The sequence below is a fragment of the Delphinus delphis genome, chromosome 1 (assembly GCF_949987515.2).
Source record: "Delphinus delphis chromosome 1, mDelDel1.2, whole genome shotgun sequence".
Classification (NCBI taxonomy): Eukaryota; Metazoa; Chordata; class Mammalia; order Artiodactyla; family Delphinidae; genus Delphinus; species Delphinus delphis.
The window spans coordinates 100,153,436-100,176,936 of NC_082683.1; the positions used below are offsets into that span (position 1 = coordinate 100,153,436).

Sequence of the window (23,501 nt, forward strand, 5' to 3'; positions counted from 1 at the left end):
GAAAATTTCTCTTTACAGAAGTATTCTAAACTAATATACAAAGAAGGTATGATACAATAATTAAAATATTTTTAAACTAGTAAAAAAAAAAAACGAGCTAAGGCAATGATCATTAATGGGTGCTATCACAAAAGAATCAACAAAAGCGACCAGACATTTTGTGACCCTGAAAGAAGTACACATCACCACAATGAAGTATTCTCCCTACCTCTTTCCCTCAAATCAAACCTGAATCTAATCAACCCTCCTGATCTAAATACCAATATAGAGAAAAAAACAGAAGGTAGTGTATTTAAATGACAAGATGGGGAAATGAGGAAAACTCTGTAAGACAAACAATACATTTCTTCAACAAATACACTGTTTGACCTTGACATATGGGTTGATGGCAATGTATAGCGCCTATCTGAATCTGAGTCAAAGAAACAATTTAAAAAAAAAAGCATTTATGAGAAAAACTGGGAAATCTGAACATTAACTAGAGCTCTACTGATGTTAGAGAGTTAGCTAGTAAATTTTTTTTTTAGGTGTGATAATGGTTCCATAGTTATAAAACTTTTAAATCCTTAAAGTGATACATACTTAAAAGTGTATATATATACACTGAAGTGATACATATAGTGATATATGCTGAAACAACCACAAGTAAAATGATAAAATGTCTGAGATTTATCTCAAAATAATTTAGAACGGGGGGAATGGGTAGGAGTATAGAAGAAATAAGACTGGTCATAACTTGATCATTGTTGAAGATGGGTGAAAAGTTTACGGGAGTTCATTTTAATAGTCTACTTTTTAGAATACGTATTTGAAATTTTTCTTGATAAAAAGAAAAAATAAAGCTATTAATAATGTAAATACTCACCTGCCTCGACTACCAGTACTAGAAGTACTAGGGGGTCTCACAGGTGTGTGAGAATTGGATAAACCTGAAAAATAATAAGTCAAAATGAATAACTATGCAGGTAAGAAAATTCAGAATTCTACCTACTAATTACAGAATTCAAGTATCATTATAAGGCAATTCAGCAATTCCTGGAAATCAGCCCTTGTCTTAGTCTCAAAGTCAAGGATTTCATGTGTTATTGTTGGCAGCTATCAATCAGTTTCTCTCAGCTGAGCCCAGATACCATTCTCAGAATCCTCTCAGAGCACCACTATTCAATCAATGGAAACTACCGTATCAAGAGAAAGCTATTTGCCGTCCCACGCATTTGGTAAATATCCTACCTAGATTCCTATTAATTATTCTTCCTTTTAAAAGTCCTGGAATACTTATATTAAACCTCAAAAATAATATGATGCAAAAAAGGTATTAATGATACATCTCATGAAAAACCCACATTTAGAGCTGAACTACTCTTACTGTAGAAATAATGAGGTGATATGTTTCAGTAAGAAACCATGAATATATCCCATAACCACTTCTGCACTGTCAATCTATTTGGAGATGCTTTAATCACTCATTCATGTAATAGTGTTAATAAAACTGGGATTTTGGAAGAGATCTATAGCTCAGGACCTGATTAGTCACATTTTAATAGTTTCCAGTAAATTTTAAGTTTTTAACTGCAAATTGAAAGTTCACTTGCCCTTCCTCAATTCTTGCTTTTTAAACAAATTTTCAATTTTTTCATTATTTAACAAAGTGTTTTAAACTTGGATTTAAACCAAAGAATTCTTCAAATGACAACATGTATTGTAAAATAGAAGACACAGAAATTAAATTCATCTACAAATCCAGCAAAAAACATGAATATAACTGGGGGTTGAGGGAGGGGTACATTAGAGTTCTGAACAGTGTACACTACAGATATATATTATTATTTCAGTTCGCTGAAGCTTGTCCACAGTATTGAAAGAAAAATAATTAGATCAGGAAAAAAAAATGTTACTGCAATGGTTAAGTTTATGTCTCAACTTGGCTAGAATATGGTACTCAGTTGTTTGGCCAAACACCAATCCAGATGCTGCTGCAATGGTATTTTTTAGATGTCACTGACACTTAAATCAGTAGACTCTGAGTAAAACATAATGAGGGTGGGCCTCTAATTAGTTGAAGACCTTAAGAGAAAAGACTGAGGTCCCCAGAGCAAGAAGGAATTTTGCCTCGATTCAAGACTAGCACCAATTCTTCCCTTTGTCTCCACCCTGCTAACTGCCCTGCAGGTTTCAGACTTGCCAGCCCTAACAATCAAGTGGACCAATTAATTCCTTAACCTCTGTCACCTCTCTCTCTCTCTCTCTCTCCACACACACCCCTCTCCTATTGGTGCTATTTCTCTGGAGAACCCTAATACGTATACCGAGAGATACTTTTTTAAGGTGTTAAAGAAATGAGACGGTACCTCAGTTGACTTTACCTGATGATCCTGGAGATAGGGCAGAGGGTCCTGGGGAGGGATTCATGGTGCTTGTGGGCTGTGGGGGTAGGTGACTGCCTGAGATGTATCTACTTAGTAGATTATCTAAACTACTTGAACCAGCATCTTCCAACTAAAGAAAAAGAACAGAAAGATAAATTTGCTTTGATTAAAGCAGAGGAGAAGTTATTAATTTCATTAGTTTAATCATTTATGCTCACAGTTTACTAATAAGCCGATTACCTTATATCAAACTTGGCTTAATTGTTCCTTCCTTATGCTTCCTCGAGGACCCAAATAGTATATAGTTTATGTGAATATAGCTATAATTAATATGCTTCAATAAATGATTGGGAGCTCAAGACAAAACCCAATAACCCACTAAATCCTTTGTGTTTTACTATGAAAATACCTCTGACACAGTCTTACATTTTTGCCTTTTTTCAAGGTTGATGCAGGATCCTGTTTTCAGCATCCTGCGCCTAGTATCAATATCCATGGTCCTGCCAGAATCATTCAACTAAACAGGTATCGAATAATGTCAGTACCTAACTTCAGTGCTTTGAAAAGTCTGTATACTCAACAGAAAGCCTTTAGCCTGGGATATAAGTTCCCTTATTACACTCAAAAAAGCCGGCAGTCAACAGGAAAACTGAGCCCTTTTCGCACTTTATATGCAGAAGGTTAAAGCCAGAGGAGCTCGCACTGTGACTGCGAGCTGGTTCCCAATTTGAATATCAGTCCCCTGTTTTTAAACATCCCACCCACAATGAAGAACTGTGATGATGAAATGAGAAAATATTTATGTAAGAAATAGTAACAAACACTACTTAATTATGAAAATTACCTTAAGAAAAATATTACACTATTCCATATCAGAGATAGTTAAACTATTCTTACTTAACTGCTAATCTTCTTGCTTACTGATCTACTTTTACCCACACCTGCCTCTTTTAATCTTCTACTAGAGGCAAGATTACTTTTTAGGGAAATCTACTTCTCATTCAAATCAGAAAACTGCGGGACTTCCCGAGTGGTCCAATGGTTAAGAATCCGTCTTGCAATACAGAGGACGCCAGTTCGATACCTGGTTGGGGAACTAAGATCCCACATGGCGTGTGGCAACTAAGCCTGCTCACCGTGACTACAGAGCCCATGAGCTCTGGAGCCTGCATGCCACAAATAGAGAGCCTGCATGCCGCAACTACTGAGCCAGTGCACTCTGGAGCCCAAGCACCACAACTAGAGAGAAGTCCGCGAACCACAACGGAAGATCCCACATGCCCCAACTAAGACCCAATGCAGCCAAAAATTAAATAAATAAATATATATTTTTAAAAAAACAGAAAACTGAACATATACATTTACTTCTCACTCTCCTCTCAAAATCACACTGATTTTCAAGGCTATAAAACAGGAAAGAATGGCATCAAAGCAGAAACTTTGAAGAAAACTATAGATACAAACCAAGGTAGGACTGGATTGATATAAAAATGATCAGAATAAAGCAGCTCACAACACATTACAGGCAAGGGAGGACTCTCCTAAAGTAAATAGTTTTCATCAATATAAGTTGACCCTATCAGCAAAGTGGGTACAGAGGGAATGTACCTCAATATAATAAGGGCCATTTATGATAAGCCCACAGCTAACATGACACCTAACAGTGAAAAGCTGAAGAAGTGAAAGCTTCTCCTGTAAGATCAGGAACAAGACAAGGATGCCCACTCTCACCACTTTTATTCAACATAGTATTGGAAGTCCTAGCCAGAGAATTAGACAAGAAAAAGAAATAAAAGGAATCCAAATTGGAAAGGAAGAAATCAAACTGTCACTATTTGCAGATGACATGATATTATATATAGAAAATCCTAAAGACTCCACCAAAAAACTGTAAGAATAAATGAATTCAGTAAAGTTGCAAGACACAAAATCAATATATGAAAATCTACTGCATTTCTATATATTAATAATGAACTACCAGAAAGAGAAATTAAGAAAACAATCCCAGGAGAGTTCCCTGGTGGTCTAGTGGTTAGGATGCCAGGCTTTCACTACCAGGCCCAGGTTCAACCCCTGGTCAGGGAAATGAGATTCTGCAAGCCATGCGGTGTGGCCAAATAAAGTGCATCATACACACACACACACACACACACACACACACACACACACACACACACACAGAGAAAAAGAGAAAGAAAAAAAGAAAACAATTCCATTTAAAATCATATGAAAAAGCATAAACCAGAAATAAATTTAACCAAGGAGGTCAAAGATATCTACACTGAAAACTGTAAAACACTGAGAAAAGAAACTGAAGAAGATACATGTAAGGATACTCTGGGCTCATGGATTAGAAAAATTAATATTGTTAAAATGTCCACAATACCCAAAGCAATCTACAAATTCAATGCAATCCCTATCAAAATTCCAATGGCATTTTTCACAGAAATAGAACAGTCCTACAATTTCTGTGGAACCACAAAAAAACCCAAATAGCCAAAGAAATCTTGAGAAAGAAGAAAGCTGGAAGCATCACAGGCCAGGATATCAAACTATATTACAAAGCTACAGTAATCAAAACAGTATGGTGTCGGCATAAAACCAGACATACAGATCAATGGAACAAAATAAAAAGGCCAGAAATAAACCTACACCTATATGGTCAGTTAATTTAAGACAAAGAAGCCAAGAATATACAAAGGGGAAAGGACAGTCTCTTCAATAAACAATGTTGGACAGTTGGAAAACTGGACAACCACATGCAAAAGAATGGAATCAGACTACTATCTTACACATACACAGAAATCAACTCAAAATGGATTAAAGAACTGAAATGTAAGACGTGAAACCATAAAACTTCTAGAAGAAAACATAGGCAGTAAGCTCCTGGACGCTGATCTTGGCAATCATCTTTTGGATCTGATTCCAAAAGCAAAAATAAACAAGTGGAACTACATCAAACTAAAGAGCTTTTGCACAGCAAAGGAAACCATCAACAAAATGAAACTTACTGAATGAGAGAAAATATTCACAAATCATATATCTGATAAAGGGTTAATATCCAAAATACATAAAGAACTCATACAACTCAATAGCAAAAAATCAAACAATTCAGGGACTTCCCTGGAGTCCAGCGGTTAAGACTCTGTGCTTCCACTGCAGAGGGTGGGGATTCAACCCCTGGCTGGGGAACTAAGATCCTGCATGCTGCAAGGCACAGCCAAAAAAACAAAACAAAAAACCCGCAAACAACCCAGTTAAAAATTGGGCAGAGGGACTTCCCTGGTGGTCCAGTGGTAGAGAAACCACCTTCCACTGCAGGGGACGCAGGTTCGATCCCTGGTCGGGGAACTAAGATCCCACATGTCACGGAGCAACTAAGCCCACGCAACACAACCACTGAGCTCATGCACCTCAACGAGAGACCGGGCACGCTGCAAACTACAGAGCCCTCACACTCTGGACCCTGTGCATCACAAGCACAGAGCCCACGTGCCCTGGAGCCTGCAGGCCACAACTAGAGAGAGAAAACCCACAAGCCACAACTAGAGAGAAGCCCACACACCACAACAAAGAACCTGTGCCACAATGGAAGATCCTGTGTGCCACAACTAAGACCCAACACAGCCAAAAAAAAAAGGGCAGAGAATCTGAATAGACATTTTTCCAAAGAAGACATAGAGATGACCAGCAGTTACATGCAAAGGTGCACAACATCACTAATCATCAGGGAAATGAAAATCAAAACCACGACAAGCTATCACCTCACCCCAGTTAGAATGGCTATTAAAAAGACAAGAGATAACAGGTGTTGGTAAGGATGTAGAGAAAAAGGAACCTTGTGCACTGTAGTGGTAATGTAAATTGGTACATCCACTATGGAAAACAGTATAGAAATTTCTTAAAAAATTAAAAATAGAACTGTCATATGATCCAGCAATTCCACTCCCGGGTATTTATATGAAGGAAAAAAAAAAAGAAACAAAAACACTAATTTAAAAAAAAATTTTTATTTATGTTTTTGGCTGCACTGCATGGCATGCAAGATCTTAGTTCCCAGACCAAAGGTCAAACCCATGCCCCCTGCAGTGGAAGTACAGAGTCTTAACCACTGGACCGCCAGGGAAGTCCCCCAAAACACAAATTTGAAACATATATGCACCCCCATGTTCACTGCAACATTATTTATAATAACAAAGTTATGGAAGCAACCTAAGTGTCCATCAACAGATGAACAGATAAAGTTACAGCTGAATGAATAAAGAATATGTGCTATATCTATATACACAATGGAATATTAGCCATAAAAAAAAGGAAATCTTGTCATTTGTGACAATATGGATGGACCTGAAGGCATTAAGCTAAGTGAGATAAGTCAGACAGAGAAAGACAAATACCACATGATCTCAGTTATATGTGGAATTTAAAAACAAACAAACAAACATAGAATCAAGCTTGTAAATACAGAGATAGATCTGTGGTTGCCAGAGTTGGTAGGTGGGTGAAATGGGTGAAAGGAATCGAAAGGTACAAACTTCTAGTTATAAAATAAATCATAAGGAGGTAATGTACAGCATGGTGACTATAAGTAATACTCTACTGTATATCTGAAAGTTGTTAAGAGAGAAAAATCTTCAAAGCCCTCATCTCATACACACAAAATTTTTACACTATGTGTGGTGACTGATGTTAACTAGAATTATTGTGATAATCATTTTGCAATGTATGCAAATATCAAATTACTATGTTGAACAACTGAAATTAATATATGTTACATGTCAATTATACCTCAATTTAAAAAAAGGTAAATAGGCCTTCCACAGAAAAGCCCTTTAAAAACCTCATCTCAAAGACATAAAAGGCTAAAGGTGAGAGTTTGCCGTGGGCTAGCTAGAGGGACGATTAAGAGATATTAGGAGTTGCGCCTGCTCAGTGGTCAGAGCTACTGGCCAAGGATCCACTTGTAAGCTGTAACTACAGGAAAATCCCTAGCTGCAACTAGAGTTAACTAGAGGATTTGTGAAGAGGGGCAGTTCCTAACATGGGCCACAGATAAAATTTGCGCTATATCTCACCTAAACATAAAGGAGGAGAGGATGATTCAAAACAGACATGAAAGTCGCAAGTTACCTACTTCTACTCCCACTCCCACTCCTTTTATACTCTCCCACCTGCGATTTATATCTCTGGCCAGAGAGACAACACTAAGGCTACAAGAGTGGAAAGATTAGGAAGAAGCAAACCGCCAAGTACATAACTTCCCTGATGCCACTACAGCACCAACATGGAAATGCTAGCTGATTTACCTCGATATTTCACCAGACATGGATGAAGAGTCACTATATATAAAGTTACAAGTCTAACGGGAAAAATATTAATTCACATATTCATTAAACCAATGTTTTTTAAGCATCCTTAAATAATTGCATGGAATAGGTAAGTGTTATATAAATAACTTCTATGAATTCAAAGGAAAAAGACGATCCACAAAAAAATTCAAATAATCAATGAACCTGAGAAAAGATAACAAACCACATGAAAAAAAGAAATGTAAATGAAATAACCAAACATGATTTTTACCTATCATATTGGTAAAGATGGAAGACAGCCAGTACTGGGAACACAGTACAGAAATGGGTATTCTATAACATTTAAATTTACATGTGAATATCTGAAAGACACACATGGTTTTCCCAAGACTTCATATTATCCAGTATAGTATACAGATAAATTAAGTACATAGTTTCCAAATACGGAAAATTGTTTACAAAGAATTTAATATATCATTAGAATACTACATCTATTAATTATAATCTAATCTGAACAGATTCTAATATTCATTTAGCTACTGAAAAAGTATTTAGGTTCATCATGTATCCCCTAAAGGTCAAAATTACTACCACATATTATAACTCCACTGGAGATGGATAGTAGAGTGAAATAAAAAATAATTCAAGTTGAGAGAATTCTCTTTAAATCAACTTCTACTCTACACTGGATAGCTGTAATGATCAGTATTAAGATATATCAACAAATACCTGAAATTGCTTTGTATTTACTTCCTGTCTGCGTTGCATAGTTAATGCTACTTTGTCTGCTTCCTGTGTAACCTCCCCCAGGATTCTTTTCTTTTCACTATACCACGGAAACTACAGGATAGGAAAAAAAGTAGATGAATCTTCAAGAGACGATAGGTTTGCTTCCCTTTCTATTTTTGATTAATATGGTTAACTACTTCTTACTGTGGTTGTACTTCTGTGGTACCCACCTCTAATTGCTCTTAAAAGCAGGTGACAATAACGAGCGTTGGCAAGGATGTGGAAAAATTGAAATCCTCATACACTGACACTGTTGGTGGGAATGTAACATGGTGCACCCACTGTGGAAAAGAGTTTGGCAGTTCCTCAAAAACTTAAACATACAATATGACCCTGAAATTCTACTCCTAGAAATTTGCATAGAGAACTGGTAACCTACAAGTTCACAAAAACTTACACACAAAAGTTCATAGCATTATTCCTAATAGCCAAGAAGTGGAAACCCAAATGTCCATCAACTGATGGATGGAGGAACAAATGTGGTATATTCACAGAATGGAATATTCAGCCATAAGAAGGAATTAAGTACTGATACATGCTTCAACGTGTTTAGACCTGATAAACATTATGCTAAGATAAAGAAGCCAGACACAAAAGACCACATATTGCATCATTCCATTCATACAAAATGTCCAGAATAGGCAAATCCATAAAAACAAAGTAAATTTGTGATTTCCAAGGGCTGGGAAAGAGGGGAATGGAGAGTGGACTGCAAATGGGTAGTTTCTTTCGGGGTGATGAAAATGTTCTGGAATTAGTCAGTGGTGATAGTTGCACCATGTTGTGAATATACTAAGAACCACTGACTGAATTGTATGTACATTTTTTAAAGTTGGATTTTATGGTACGTGAATTATATCTCAGTTTTTTAAAGGAGTCAATACTTTAATAAATCAGTAAATAAAAATAAGGTTAGGCATTATGTCTGCAAGGAAGAGAAGGTTCATAAGAGAAGGTATGGATTCTGCTCCTTCTACCCCACTTTAACTAAAGATGGGAGGGGATATATTCTGGAGCCTCTTGTTTTGATTTCAAAGTTCTCCTGGGAAAAGATGACAAGGAAGATCTAATAATGACCCATTTCCCTTATGATGCCCAGCTTTTCAAAGATGTGGAGCATCCACCCTTCCTCTATCTGCTCTCTGTGACAGTGGCCCTAGCAGATTATGTTAAGTTTGACATGAGCAACCTTTCTTTTCCCTTTGAAAGTTTCCTAAAAATTGGAACAAAGTCTTGTTTCTTTTTATCTTCAATGCCCAGGCACTTTAGCATGGAGTGCTTAGTAAAACTTAAATGACTCCTTTAATACTGTACCTACCTCTCTCTGGTTGCCCAAAGGCCCTTAATACTCTACCTTTCCAGGCCTATGATCTCAAACCACCTCCTTGCTATCTCTATGGACAGAAGTGGGGAGAGAACTGGACTTTCTCAGTTCAGTAATCAGGAGCTGGGCTTTGAATTCCAACTTACCCATTTACTGGGTGACACTGAGAAAGTCACTAACCATTCTTACTCTCTTCCATGAAATAGGGATATTATATATCATATGAGATGATTTCAAGCATTAAACTGAAAGTTTATAAATTATAAGCTTACAACTTATAAATTTTACTTCTTATTGATATATTCCAAAATTTTCCATTCTATATAGTAGTCTAGTACTCTCAACACCACTACAGGGGCTTCCCTGGTGGCACAGTGGTTAAGAATCCGCCTGCCAATGCAGGGGACACGTGTTCAATCCCTGGTCCGGGAAGATCCCACATACCACAGAGCAAGTAAGCCCGTGCGTCACGACTACTGAAGCCCACGCACGCCACCAACTACTGAAGCTCGCGAACCTAGAGCCCATGCTCCGCAACAAGAGAAGCCACCGCAGTGAGAAGCCTGTGCACCGCAACGAAGAGTAGAGAGTCACGGGTCCTAGTGTCTTAGTAATTTCACTGCTCCTTGCTCCCATGGTGACCCCTGACTCTGAATAACTCATACAATGCTTGAAATGACCCAGTACAACCTTCAAGTTTTATATTTACATTTAAAAATAAAATGCTTCTAATTCAAACGAATTTATGAAATTTCAGAGGGTACTGAATGATATTTTTCTTCAGGAAAACGTTACAGGTGAAAGGGACAAGACAGCTCAGAGGCCCTTCCCATTCATCTTCTACTCCTCATTATTACTTCCTCTCTCAGTATACACCCCCCATCCCCACCCCCCCGCCACATGCCTAATATCTAGACCTTCCAATCTCTTCCTTTCTCCGTCCAACCTGTTTGCACCGGGGGTTGACTATCCCTTTTGTACCTAACAGAAGACTGACAAAAATTTAATTGTATTTTGGTACTGGGTCTCCTCTCTGGATCTAAACCTTCATCAGAAGTGCTTCATTTAACACAAAGTTTGCCTGCTGGCAGATAGATCAGCAAAGCTGACACTCTGTAGCTTTAAAATACTGAGGAGTGTTAGTTTTAGCACACATAACTTTTTAAAATTCAAATTATTTATACTCTACTTTTTGGAAATTTCAAAAAAAATATTGCTCCTGAATTAAAAGAAACAAAAACAACCAGAAATATATACTCTAAGTCCCTAATTAACACAAGGTTTTATATCTCTCACTCAAATACAAACCTGTATGGGTGGAATATCTGGCAGCGACGGAAGGTTTTCTGGATTGGTAACTGAAGGAATTAGTTCTATTGCTGTAACAGATGGGCTGGTGGGACCTCGATTTGCATTTGCCATAGTAGCTGTAGTAGGGCTGGTTGGATTGACTGGGTTGTTGTGCACTGACACAACAGGAAAGGGTCCAGCATGCCCTGGGTTTGAGTGCTGTTAGGAAAAAAGATGTTATCATTACTTGATCTGCCAGGATATCCAAATATGAACAATACCTTGACAACAAATTTCAGTTTAGGAAGGATACACAGGTTCAGAGTTTGATACCTGTGGCTGAGAGACAAAGAAGTAGGCCCTCTCAAACTTATGCAGGAAAAAAAAAATTCAAACATCATTTTTCTACTCATTTTTGTGTAGTATTTAGAAAAAAATAGACTTGCCAATAATTGTACCCTGTCAGACTGGTGATATGATTTTACTTCATAACAAAGATATATATATAAATAGATGATCTGGAAGCCCATAGTTTTCAAACATCAGACCAGGAAAGCCACTGTTGTGCCTATATTTCACTCTGACACTTCTGTCTTTTTTAAAATAAAAATAATTAATTGTATAATTGTGTATTATGTAACTGATATGGTAGAAAGAACAATGAATTTACAAATGGAAACGTGGTATCAATTCCTGACTCTTAATACTATGTGACTTTAGGCCAAATCACAATCTTGGTAATTTAGAAATGTGGATAATGATGAATGAAAATGGATACCTGTCTTTATGAGGAGTGTTATGAGGATCATTTAAGACAGTACACAGATTAAAATCTTTGGGAAATAAATTACTATACACATACAAATCATTTGAAGTATTTAAAAACTTAAAATTCTAACATTCAGTGATTTCTGTAGGAGCCCGAAAGTCTAAGGACAATGTTCTGAGATGGTTGGTTAATCCAATTATGTAGCTTCTGCACCTTTCCAAACGGTGTACCTCCCCCCTGGTAATAATTGAAGGCTTTCCAAGTACACTAAGGGGTACATGGGTATGTGAATACTTTTAAGGAAATTAAAGTCTAGATAGTCGACCTTCATATATACTTTTTTTCTGAAGAAAACCAAATTTACCTAAGAATGTGCCATGGTCTGTGAGTTCTTTTTTCCAACTACTTCTTTCACAACTGCCCTTCTCCTCCAAAAACAAAATACAAAACAACACATCTTTAACTCATGCCCAATCTTATCTAGCATATTGCCCCAGGGTGAAAAACAAAACAAACAAAAAATCTCCTGAAGAGACAGACAAAGGTACAGTTGAAAATAAAGGTGTCAAGTTGCTGACAAAGTGCCTGGCTCTGAAACCTGGGTAATGGTTGAGTGGGTTCTGATATTTGGTGATCAACAAAAACAAAGAAAGACCTGAAGAAGTTGTCAACTGATAAAAAAAAAGATTTTAAAAATCGTTTTTAATTCCCAGATACCAATTTTTGTGAACAAGTTTCCTGAGCATCACATGAAAACAATAACAAAAAAAAACTAGTAATAAAAATCGGCGTTGGGGCTTCCCTGGTGGCGCAGTGGTTGAGAGTCCGCCTGCCGATGCGGGGGACACGGGTTCGTGCTCCGGTCTGGGAGGATCCCACATGCCGCGGAGCGGCTGGACCCATGAGCCATGGCCGCTAAGCCTGCGCGTCCGGAGCCAGTGCTCCGCAACGGGCGAGGCCACAACAGTGAGAGGCCCGCGTACCGCCAAAAAAAAAAAAAAAAAAAAAAAAAAAATCGGCGTTGAATTCTGACTTACTCTAACAGTACAAGGTAACAGACATACAAACAGGCATACATGAAGGAAGGGGAAAGGCTCCATGTATCTAATAAGAAATGTATATCTAAAAGAATTTTATTTTTGTTTCCTAATAAACTTAAACCATGTAAATATATTTAAACAACTGTATAGGAATAATTGTAATGAAAATTTGGTCTAAAGAAAAAGTTTTAAAGTTTAATAACTGCATTATAAACTGGAAATTTAAGAATTTTCAAATTGCAACAGACATCTTTCCAGCAGAAAATTGCAACAAACTGATTCACAAGTCTATCAAACTTGTGAATATCTTAAATATGTATCTTAAATATATTAAGATAAAATTCTGTAAAAGTAGAACAGAAATTCAAGTCCATGGGGAAAAGGGAGTATATAATTTTGACTTTCAAAAAAGAACTTGCCTCTGTATTTGGGACTCCAGTGGATCCACTTAGAAGAATAATGTAAGGGTTTTACTTTACAATGTCAATATTTATACAATACAATATGCTAAACAGTATGTCCTTTGCAACTATTTAAACTTAAACTTGTAATGGAAGTTTTAAATGTCAACCTTCAAATGTGAGGGAGTGTGTATTTTTCAAAAGTCTTTCTGGAGGTAATTGGGCCAAAAAGTTGAAGGATCGCTAATCTAGGACTTCAGTATGCAGATCGATCTGAGTCAGTAAAAGTTCACACATTTATGAGTACTCCCCTCCTGGAAATTTTGATTCAGTGGATATGGTTCAGAATCTATTTCAGACATGGTGCCCCAGTCATTCTGATGGTCTTTAAATCATGCTTTGAGAAACATCACTCTGACAATTATAAAATGACCTTTATTTTTTATATAACTAGAAATCCTATGCAAAAGTAGCCTCATGTTTATAATCATACCTCCTATACAAATATAATCTACTATTCAAGCAAAGATCAGAAAACATGCCTCTAAACACACTTATTTTTAAGAGTAGGTATATCCATCCTAAAAGGAACAATACTGAGTGAAGAGGAAAAAAAAAAGTCAAAATGTCACATTAAAAGAGCAGAGGAACAATTTTAGGAAATTAAAGTTTTAATCTTAATTCTACCATTGTCTCTTATGATTGTGGGTACATAACAAGCTCCTTTGTTTTGCACTTCTCTAAAATGAATTGGTTGGACTAGGTCAGAGATTCTCAACCCAAAGTATACAATGGGTTTAATGACATCAAAGAAACTCTTAAAATTTAATAAAAAATTAGACATTTCTCCAAAGAAGACATACGGATTTCCAACAAACACATGAAAAGATGCTCAACATCACTAATCATTAGAGAAATGCAAATCAAAACCACAATGAGGTATCACCTCACACTGGTCAGAATGGCCATCATCAAAAAATCTACAGGGCTTCCCTGGTGGCGCAGTGGTTGAGAGTCTGCCTGCCGATGCAGGGGACACGGGTTCGTGCCCCAGTCTGGGAAGATCCCACATGCTGCGGAGCGGCTGGGCCCATGAGCCATGGCCGCTAAGCCTGCGCGTCCAGAGCCTGTGCTCTGCAACGGGAGATGCCACAACAGTGAGAGGCCCGCGTACTGCAAAAAAAAAAAAAAAAAAAAAAAAAAAAAATCTACAAACAATAAATGCTGGAGAGGATGTGGAGAAAAGGGAACCCTCCTGTACTGCTGACGGGAATGTAAATAGATATAGCCACTATGGAGAAGAGTATGGAGGTTCCTTAAAAAATGAAAAATAGGGCTTCCCTGGTGGCGCAGTGGTTGAGAGTCTGCCTGCTAGTGCAGGGCACATGGGTTCGAACCCTGGTCTGGGGGGATCCCGTGTGCCGCGGAGTGGCTGGGCCCGTGAGCCACAACTACTGAGCCTGCGCGTCTGGAGCCTGTGCTCTGCAATGGGAGAGGCCGCGATGGTGAGAGGCCCGCGCACCGCGATGAAGAGTGGCCCCCGCTTGCCGCAACTAGAGAAAGCCCTCGCACAGAAACGAAGACCCAACACAACAAAAATAAATTAATTAAAAAAACAAACAAACAAACAAAAAACCCAAAAATAGAACTACCATATGACCCAGCAATCCAACTACTGGGCATATACCCTGAGAAAACCATAACTGAAAAAGAGTCATGTACCACAATGTTCACTGCAGCACTATTTACAACAGCAAGGACATGGAAGCAACCTAAATGTCCATCGACAGATGAATAGATAAAGAAGATGTGGCACACACATACAATGGAATATTACTCAACCATAAAAAGGAACAAAATTGAGTTATTTGTAGTGAGGTGGATGAAGTCTGTATGAGTCTGTTGTACAGAGTGAAGTAAGTCAGAAAGAGAAAAACAAATAGCATATGCTAACGCATACACATGGAATCTAAAAAAACAGTACTGACGAACCTAGTGGCAGGGCAGGAATGAAGATGCAGATTTAGAGAATGGACTTGAGGACACGGCAGGGTTGGTGGGGGAAGCTGGGATGAAGTGAGAGAGTAGCACTGACATGTATACACTACCAAATGCAAAATGAATGGCTAGTGGGAAGCAGCCGCATAGCACAGCGAGATCAGCTCAGTGCTTTGTGACCACTTAGGGGACCACTTTGTGACCACTGTGGGATAGGGAGGGTGGGAGGGAGGCTCAAGAGGACAGGATATGGAGATATATGTATACATATAGCTGATTCACTGTGTTGTACAGCAGAAACTAACACAACATTGTAAAGCAATGATCTAATGAAGATGTGAAAAAAGAATTTAATAAAAATTGTACGTGTATTTTTCTGGGACAGGAAGATACACAGCATTAATCAAATTCTCAAACGTATCAATGACCACCCCTCCCTCCACCCCACAACTGATTAAGAAAACTGTTGTCTTTTAGTTTTAAAATTATATGATTCTTACAAATGGAACTCTAGGCATACTTGTCTTTGGAGGTGTGGCTGCATCATGGAATACTGAGGGCCACTGTGCCTGGGTATCCCTGGTATTCGGGCAGCATTCTGAGCCAATCTCATCTGATGGGCTTGGAAAGCTCCACAGTTCATGTTGCCTCTTTGCATTGCTTGCACACTGATCAATCTTGGAGGCTGCAAAAGGCAGAAATTGCCATTTATGTAATAATATTTATAAATTTATCTTTCAATTATAAAACGTTATGATAAGAATACTTTTGTCAGGATAGAAGGGCATAAAGTAAAAAGTGTAAGTCATTTTCCTCATCTCTTACCCCAATCTCCTTCTCTCAGTATATGTGTGTTTTAAAGCCTATCAGCGTTAACTTAATCAACCACAGATTAATAGTTTTGATTTGGATGGGAGACAGCAGGAAAGATAATAGGGATGGGAATGATTTGAACAAAAGCCTAAAGAACGTGTCAGATCTTAGGAGGAAACAACATGGCTCTTTGGTCCAAAACCACACGTTTAAACAAAAAAGATCTGGTATAGAGGGATAAAAACGTGTATACCTCCACAGTACTAGTGAGTTAATTTTGTTTCCCATCATAAGTATTTACTTCTTGTCCTTCCTCACACCTCCCCCACATCCCTGCCATACCCAAGGCAAATGTTTAAACTGATCTTTGACCTCTGTCCCCATCAGTAACTTTGAAATGTGTAACTCATCTATATAGGACAGAGTATAGCCTCAAGGTCTTCATAATTTATATCAATAGTGCAGTGATATAATAATACTCGCCTGTTGTTGTAACATCTGAGGGGCTGCTTGTCTAGGGTGCTGCTGTGTTGTTGCTGTTGTTGTTGGTACAGGTGCAGGTGGCTGCTGCATCCTCATCTGTTGCAACTGCTGATGTTTCTGTGCATACACTTGTTGTTGCATGTGCTGGAGTCGAAGCTGTGCTAAGTTAATCTGTCCAGGGGTTTTACTAATGTGGTTTGTCCCTGGCGGAACTTGCCCAACTACAACATTAGGAGTATAACCAGGAGCTGGTTTACTCTCTATTACTAGATTACCTGAAGGATTTAAAAAATGAGAATAATTTGCATGTAATCAACTAACATCTACTTTGTGGTTAATCATTATATTTTCCTCTTTCCTCTGACAACTATCACCACTCAAAGTTTCCAACAGCACAGAAGGGATGGGAGCTACGTTTAAAGATGATGAAGATCAGAAACCTAATATAGTCCAAAGCCAATTCATTGACTTTTGATTACTCAGAATAATATATTATCTGCCCTTATTTTTCACACAGATGTTCAGAAAATTAAAGAGCTGAAAGAGACAGTATTAGAGGAGGCCCATCTAGGCAGTCTAAATCATCTCTAGCCTGAGAAGATTCAAGGATACTCAAGATCGCTAATACTGATTCCACCTGCCTTTGGATTGTCAAAATGTGCAGGGCAGAGTACTATATTGCTACAAAACTGTCTTCTGTGGAAATGTTGAATGTTTTAAACTACTTATACCCTTGGAGATGACAAATTCTCCTTCCTTTTTACAGAGCCAGGTACTTTCTAGGGATAGAAGGCAAATTTTAGTAAGGTTTGATCTAAGGTAGAGTTGGCAAACCTTTTTCCTGTAATAAGCCAGATACTTTAGGCTTTGCAGGCCACATAAAATCTGTCGTATACTCTTTGTTTTTTACTTGTTTGCTTTTACAACCCTTTAAAATGTAAAAACCAAACTTAGGTACCACGTCACACAAAAATAGTTTGCCGATGCCTGATCTAAAGGTATAGCCAAACGAATATACACAAAGATTACATTTTTTTACAAAAGGCTACCCACCTCTGCTTTTACAACTTCCAATGGTGAGGACTTGACTATTTTGAAAATGAGTTTAATCAATCTGTAGACAGCTCTAATTGTTGGTTAGTTTTGGGGGGTTTTGTTTTACTTTAAATTGAGCTGGTTTTATATGTCTATCTGTAACTTTCACCTAAGGCCCTTAGGTCCACACTGTGGAGTAACAAAAGCAAAGTCCATTTGTCTTCCATGTGAAAAGAGCTACTCTTATCTTTCAAACATTCCTCAGAACATGGCATTCGGACACATCAGCATACTGGATGGAGGTCCTCCTCAAGTGGGCAATTTTGTACAATTAATACATAAGCTACTAAGCATGTAAGAAATTCTTCCAAAGACTAAAGACCCATTTGGTAAGTTTCTGATATGTAACACTCGATACCAATTTTAAAAGATGTGGGGAAAAAGTTAGAAATGATACATAATTTTAAAAACTATACAGAGGAGACCCTCAACATTCTTAAAGTAATTTATAATTATATATACTTAAAGATGTAATGAACATAGCTGAAGTAAGTTTCCAATGAAGAACATATTTTCCAAAAAGTTTACATGTTAGAATGAAGTTTAAAAACTTTAAGTATCTAAAACTTGCTGTAGATGCTTTCTCCTCCTAATTCAGTGTTCCAAGTTATAGCCATAAAACAAATTATTTCTCACCTAAATTGACTACGTTCTTTGCCCAGAAGGTGGGGTCACAATGGAAACGTATTGCTCCATTAGCAGCAGGGACAGGATCACACCGTGCTTTCAAAATATGGCGCAATTGAAAAGTAATCTAAAAGGGAAAAAATTCATATTAGTCTTAAAATTAAATATCACTTGAGAAAACATACAAGATAAAGACATGAAAGCTCATGTAACCCCACAGTGTCCATCTCAGATGAGATAGTATCAGTGTTTAAAAAACGATATTAGCAATCGAAGGCACATGCTTGAATTTCTGCCATTTCTGGTGATAAACTACATTATACTACTAGGTATCTCCAAAACCTATGATTGACTCAAGACTTACTGTATGATTCCATTTATATGAAATTCTAGAAAATGAGAGAAATGAGACTAATGGTTGCCTAAGGCCAGGGATAGAGAAAAATAAGAAAACTTTTGTGGGTGACGGAAATTTTCTGTATTTTGAGGTGATGGTGATAACTTTTACTAAAATTCAAAATCTATACTTTAAACAGATGCAGGTCACTGAATGTAAATAATACCTTAATAAAGTCAATTTAAAGAAAAATAAGATACTATGTGTCTCACCAGTCGCTTGCTGTACAGTAGTGCCGTGCTGCTACCACTAGCAATTGCCCAGTTTGTAAAGTTCATAACATGCTTCACCTGCCGGGAAAGGCCTGTGATGTCATTCTGTTGCTGTAGTAACTTCATCTGTCTTTCTTTTGTAACATTCTGAAACAGAACAAGAGGTTCACTTTAGAATTCTGTATAAAAAAATCAACTCATAATTTCTATTGCCAGTGAACATAATACCTGTATTTCTTTTTTAAAATGGGATAACTTAATAAGCTCCTCATTATTTAATGAGTCTATGATCAAGGAAAAAGTCACTAACAAAAGTGGGACCAAAACTTAGTTCTATAGTCCAAAATAGACATTCCACATACAGAAATTAATGTTAGTGATATCTCCCCTTTCCTTCAGAAGATGAAGAGCCTTTGTTAAAAACAGTGTTTATTAGGCTAATCTAATATATAGAGTCTCTGACATATGACATTAGAAATAATTTTATGTAATCTTAACACACTTCTCAGGCCAAAGAAAATTTTGTGGTGCATGGCATGAGGCTGAAATTAAAATCTCTTATTTTCAACATGTAAGGCAAAAGGAGAAAGACGAATTCCAGAGCTCTAGGAGTAGAACTAGGGAAGCTTCTTATATGACAAAAGTTCATAAAGAACAAGGGAGTAAGTGAGGGTGGAAGGAAAGACCAATTTGAGGAAAGTGCTGCAAAGGAAAAATAAACTGCTTTCTGGGAACAAAAATTCCCAGAAGGGACAGGTGATGTCCTATGTCCTTTGACATTCAGCATACTGTACAACTTGCCTCTTCGTTCTTAACCACTTTCTTACAAAAATGACTCAACTGGGTTTACTGAACAATTTTTTCCCTAAGGAAATAAGTTACTCATTTTATAATGTAAATCGATGGATAAAAAGATTCAAATGACAGAAGTTTCATTTACAACTTCCCTGGAAATCATCCCTTTTATAAAGCTTACAGGAAAACCTCTATCTTACAAAGTTTAGAAACACAGTGCGCTAGAAAACATCTACTGCTTAAATCATTAGTATGTTAGAAATATGTGGCAGATTTATCAGTAGGTATTTGTGTATATTTTAGCATTAAGAGGTATCTTTTTAATTCAAAAGTTCTTGAAATGGTTTCAGAACATTACTTTAGACTTATAATTAAAATGTATTTACTGTAAGTTAAAAGGTATCAAAAATAATTGCTTGCTCATGCTCTCCATTTACAAGGTCCTTCTGAAAACAAAAATCTATTAGGGTTAACTGCAACTCAGCTGGATATATAACTGTTGCAAGAGATCTCAAAATTTAACAATATGTGTGAGAGTATTTTTAATTTCACAATTGTGTCTCAACGGCAAGATGTATTTCAAAAGACAGAAATTCAGAAATAATTCTCTGTTGACATTTATTTTATTTATATGTAACTGTGTCTAGTATTTCAACAACTTTCTATGAAGGAAGGGAACAGAAAAAAATCTACTATGAAAAATTTGAGGTTAATAGTAATTAAAAGTTAAATAATCAAATATTCATGTAATTTAAATTGTTACTATTCAATGGTGCTTTAAACATAACCCGGTATCATCTAAGCCAACTTAAAAGCACAAAATTTTGAGAACCAGCCAACTATGATCAGTAGAGTCTTTGACTAGAACTTAATTTAGATTTCACAAATTGACTGGATTCTCATCTAGAAATTTACATTCACATATTACTCTCAATATACAACACAAAGACCTAATATAACAAAATTATGAGTAAATTTAAAGTTTAAGTTTCAAAATGAGCAGCATTTTTAGCAAAACTATGGAACATTTAAAAAATAAAGTGAAGAACACACATGAGTCAGTAAGACTCCCAATATACATTCATATGTAAAAGTTAAATTGAGGACCTATCTTGTGGGGAGGAGAAGAGGGAATGTGGCAGGTCAGCTTTGTCTTCATTTATATCACATTTTAGTAATAATTCTTTCATTCCTAAGAGAACAACACTATCTCCTAACCGATACATCTAAAGTGTTAAATTGGGCTGCAAAGTAACTAACTTGAGAAAGGCCTATTTTCCAACAAAAAACACACAAAAAAATTTTTTTAATTGACTTTACTTTCATACCCACCCCCAACCAATCTAAAAGAGCTTTCAATAAACATTAAAAAACAGCTAAAGAGCAAGAGAAGCAGTTTTTGTTTTATTTTGGCTTTGAACCATACCTCTAGCTGCTGTAACAGAGATTTTCCTTTCTTATTAATTTCATTGATAAGGGTGAAAATGGCCACTTTAATTTCCTGTTCTACTCGTTTGTTAGTCTCATTTACTTCTTTTATCCTGAATAAGAGAAATGCATCATTAGGTTATAGACTTATCCTATGTCTCTGAATTACCAACTGTTACAGAAATTCATCCAACTGGGCACTTAACCGAGTAACTAAAATTAAACCTTTGTCAAATGTACAACTTATGTTTTGGCAGACCTGACCACTCAATTTGGTCCAAACAAGTTATGTATGTAGACAAAGAATGGATTAAATATTTATTAATTTTAAATTAAGTTCATAAAGGACAGTTTATTAATCTAGATGGCAATCTCCTTTAGTTTCTATGACGTGGATGTGATAAACAACTGACATCAGTGATTGCTGGTTAGTGTCAAATATGGCACATTGTTCTTGAGAAGCATTAAGATTAAACAGAACCAATGTGCAAAAAAAAATGTTGCAACCAATACTACTATTATCTTTTGAAACAAGAGGAAGCTTAGACGCATTTAGTTTCACTAAAACTACTTCAAATGTGAATTCAGATATACCCCTTCCACAGGTTCTTCTCAAAATGATTTCCTACTGTATACAGTTAAGGGAATAAAACATTTTCATTCCTTTTTAAAAAACAGCTGTTAGATGTTTTAGAAACAGGTATAAGCTCCCATGTAGTTATGAAAGTTTTGGTTGTAAATATGAAATAGCCAATACCTTGCTATTTATAAAATAGGAAGAGAAGAATTCTACTAATATAAATACATAAAATGTTAACAATCAATCATAAGATGGTAACTTTAAACTTTTATATATTCTACTTCTGTACAAACTATAACTGACACTTTCAACTGCTAAAACTGCCTTTCATTTACCAAATTCAAATTTGAATAACTTGAATACACCGGGTCAAAAATGTAGTTTTCTCTCCTTTGTACTTCAGGCACTGATTTAAAAATTTTATTCAATTTTGTCCTTATCTTATTAAAATGAGTGGAAGACATTTTTAAAAATGAGAATGCTGATCACTAGTGGTAAGAACACATGACCTTAAAACGATTCAGCCAAAGGTTGAAACCATTAAGCATGCTGAAAGCAAACTCCCCTGAATTTAAGCATGCTTAAATATATGCTCAATTGTGAAGGCAGCAAAAAAAATGAATGTACATTAAAAAATGGAGAAAGGTCATCGAAGAATCTAACAGGAGAAGTATAGACATTTTATTACTTTAATACTTTTTTTTTTTTTTAAGCTTTCTGGAGATGAAATAATCTCCCCAACCCTACGCAATCTTGTAAACTTCACTTCTCTACACAGATTCAGGGACATATATACAAAATATACGTATAAAAATATGGGATTGCCATATGAATTATCTCACTATCCTTTCTCTGGAAAGGACATCCATCTGTAATTTATGAGAAGACAGTTATCCCCTCCAATATCATCTATAATATATCAGCAATATAAAAAACATCCTGACATATCCACGAGAACTAACCATGACTACTGAATAACTATATATTTATATTATCTACAACCTCTGAGGAGCCTTTATTTTCCTTTGGTATCACTTTTTAATGTGATATTACTAAATTCTTACTAATATCTTATGTACTATTTTATAATGTATCAATAATATACAATGTACTATTCATTCATCTTCAATACTTTTTGAGTATTTATTATGTGTCATTTTAAATCATCATAAATTAATTTTAGTATTCTAGAAGTCTCAATATTTGTGAATCTGAAGAATAAACACATATCAACCCTATTCATACCTCTAGGAACATATGGGTTTTAATTATGCCAGCTCCAAGTGTTTGTCTTTAAGGACTCCTTTAAGAGTCCTAATCTTCTTAACCTACTCACTATGGAACTTGGTCCCACTTTGTGGCATGAAGGATCTTAGTTCCCCAACCAGGGATTGAACCCGTGCCCCCTGAAGTGGAAGCATGCAGTCTTAACCACTGGACAGCCAGGGAAGTCCCAGTCCCCCTTGCTTTATCAATAAATTTAGTTTATTGAGAAATGAACGAAAATAGGATTTTTAAAAACTGACAGTGTTATTGATAAAAATAACAACAGCTACAATTTGAGCGTTTACTATATGCCAGAAACTGTGTTCTCATAATAATACCACTAAGATAAGTACTGTTTTTAATGCTTGTTTTACAGATGGAAAATTAATTTGTCCACCACCGTTCATACTCTCTCCTGTCTTCCACACAGTCTCCAGTTAAAATTTTATAATTCAACTCTCTACACATTAATTGGTTTTTCTACATTTAACTAAGGCTGACAAAGACTAGAGCCATATT

At 36.5% G+C, this 23,501-nt stretch overlaps 1 protein-coding gene across 2 annotated transcripts in view; it reads right to left on the reverse strand.

Moving 5' to 3' along the window:
- The window catches only part of TRIM33 (tripartite motif containing 33), a 144,107-nt gene that overhangs the window by 16,279 nt on the left and 104,327 nt on the right, over positions 1–23,501 (reverse strand). For both annotated transcript variants that reach the window (XM_060027593.1, XM_060027590.2), the window contains exons 6-13: positions 21,135–21,249; positions 18,914–19,060; positions 18,314–18,431; positions 16,583–16,857; positions 15,807–15,971; positions 11,097–11,297; positions 2,364–2,496; positions 866–929 (exon numbers count right to left, since the gene is read on the reverse strand). In XM_060027593.1, coding sequence (XP_059883576.1) covers positions 866–929; positions 2,364–2,496; positions 11,097–11,297; positions 15,807–15,971; positions 16,583–16,857; positions 18,314–18,431; positions 18,914–19,060; positions 21,135–21,249 — 1,218 coding nt within the window. The remainder of the gene's footprint in view (positions 1–865; positions 930–2,363; positions 2,497–11,096; positions 11,298–15,806; positions 15,972–16,582; positions 16,858–18,313; positions 18,432–18,913; positions 19,061–21,134; positions 21,250–23,501) is intronic.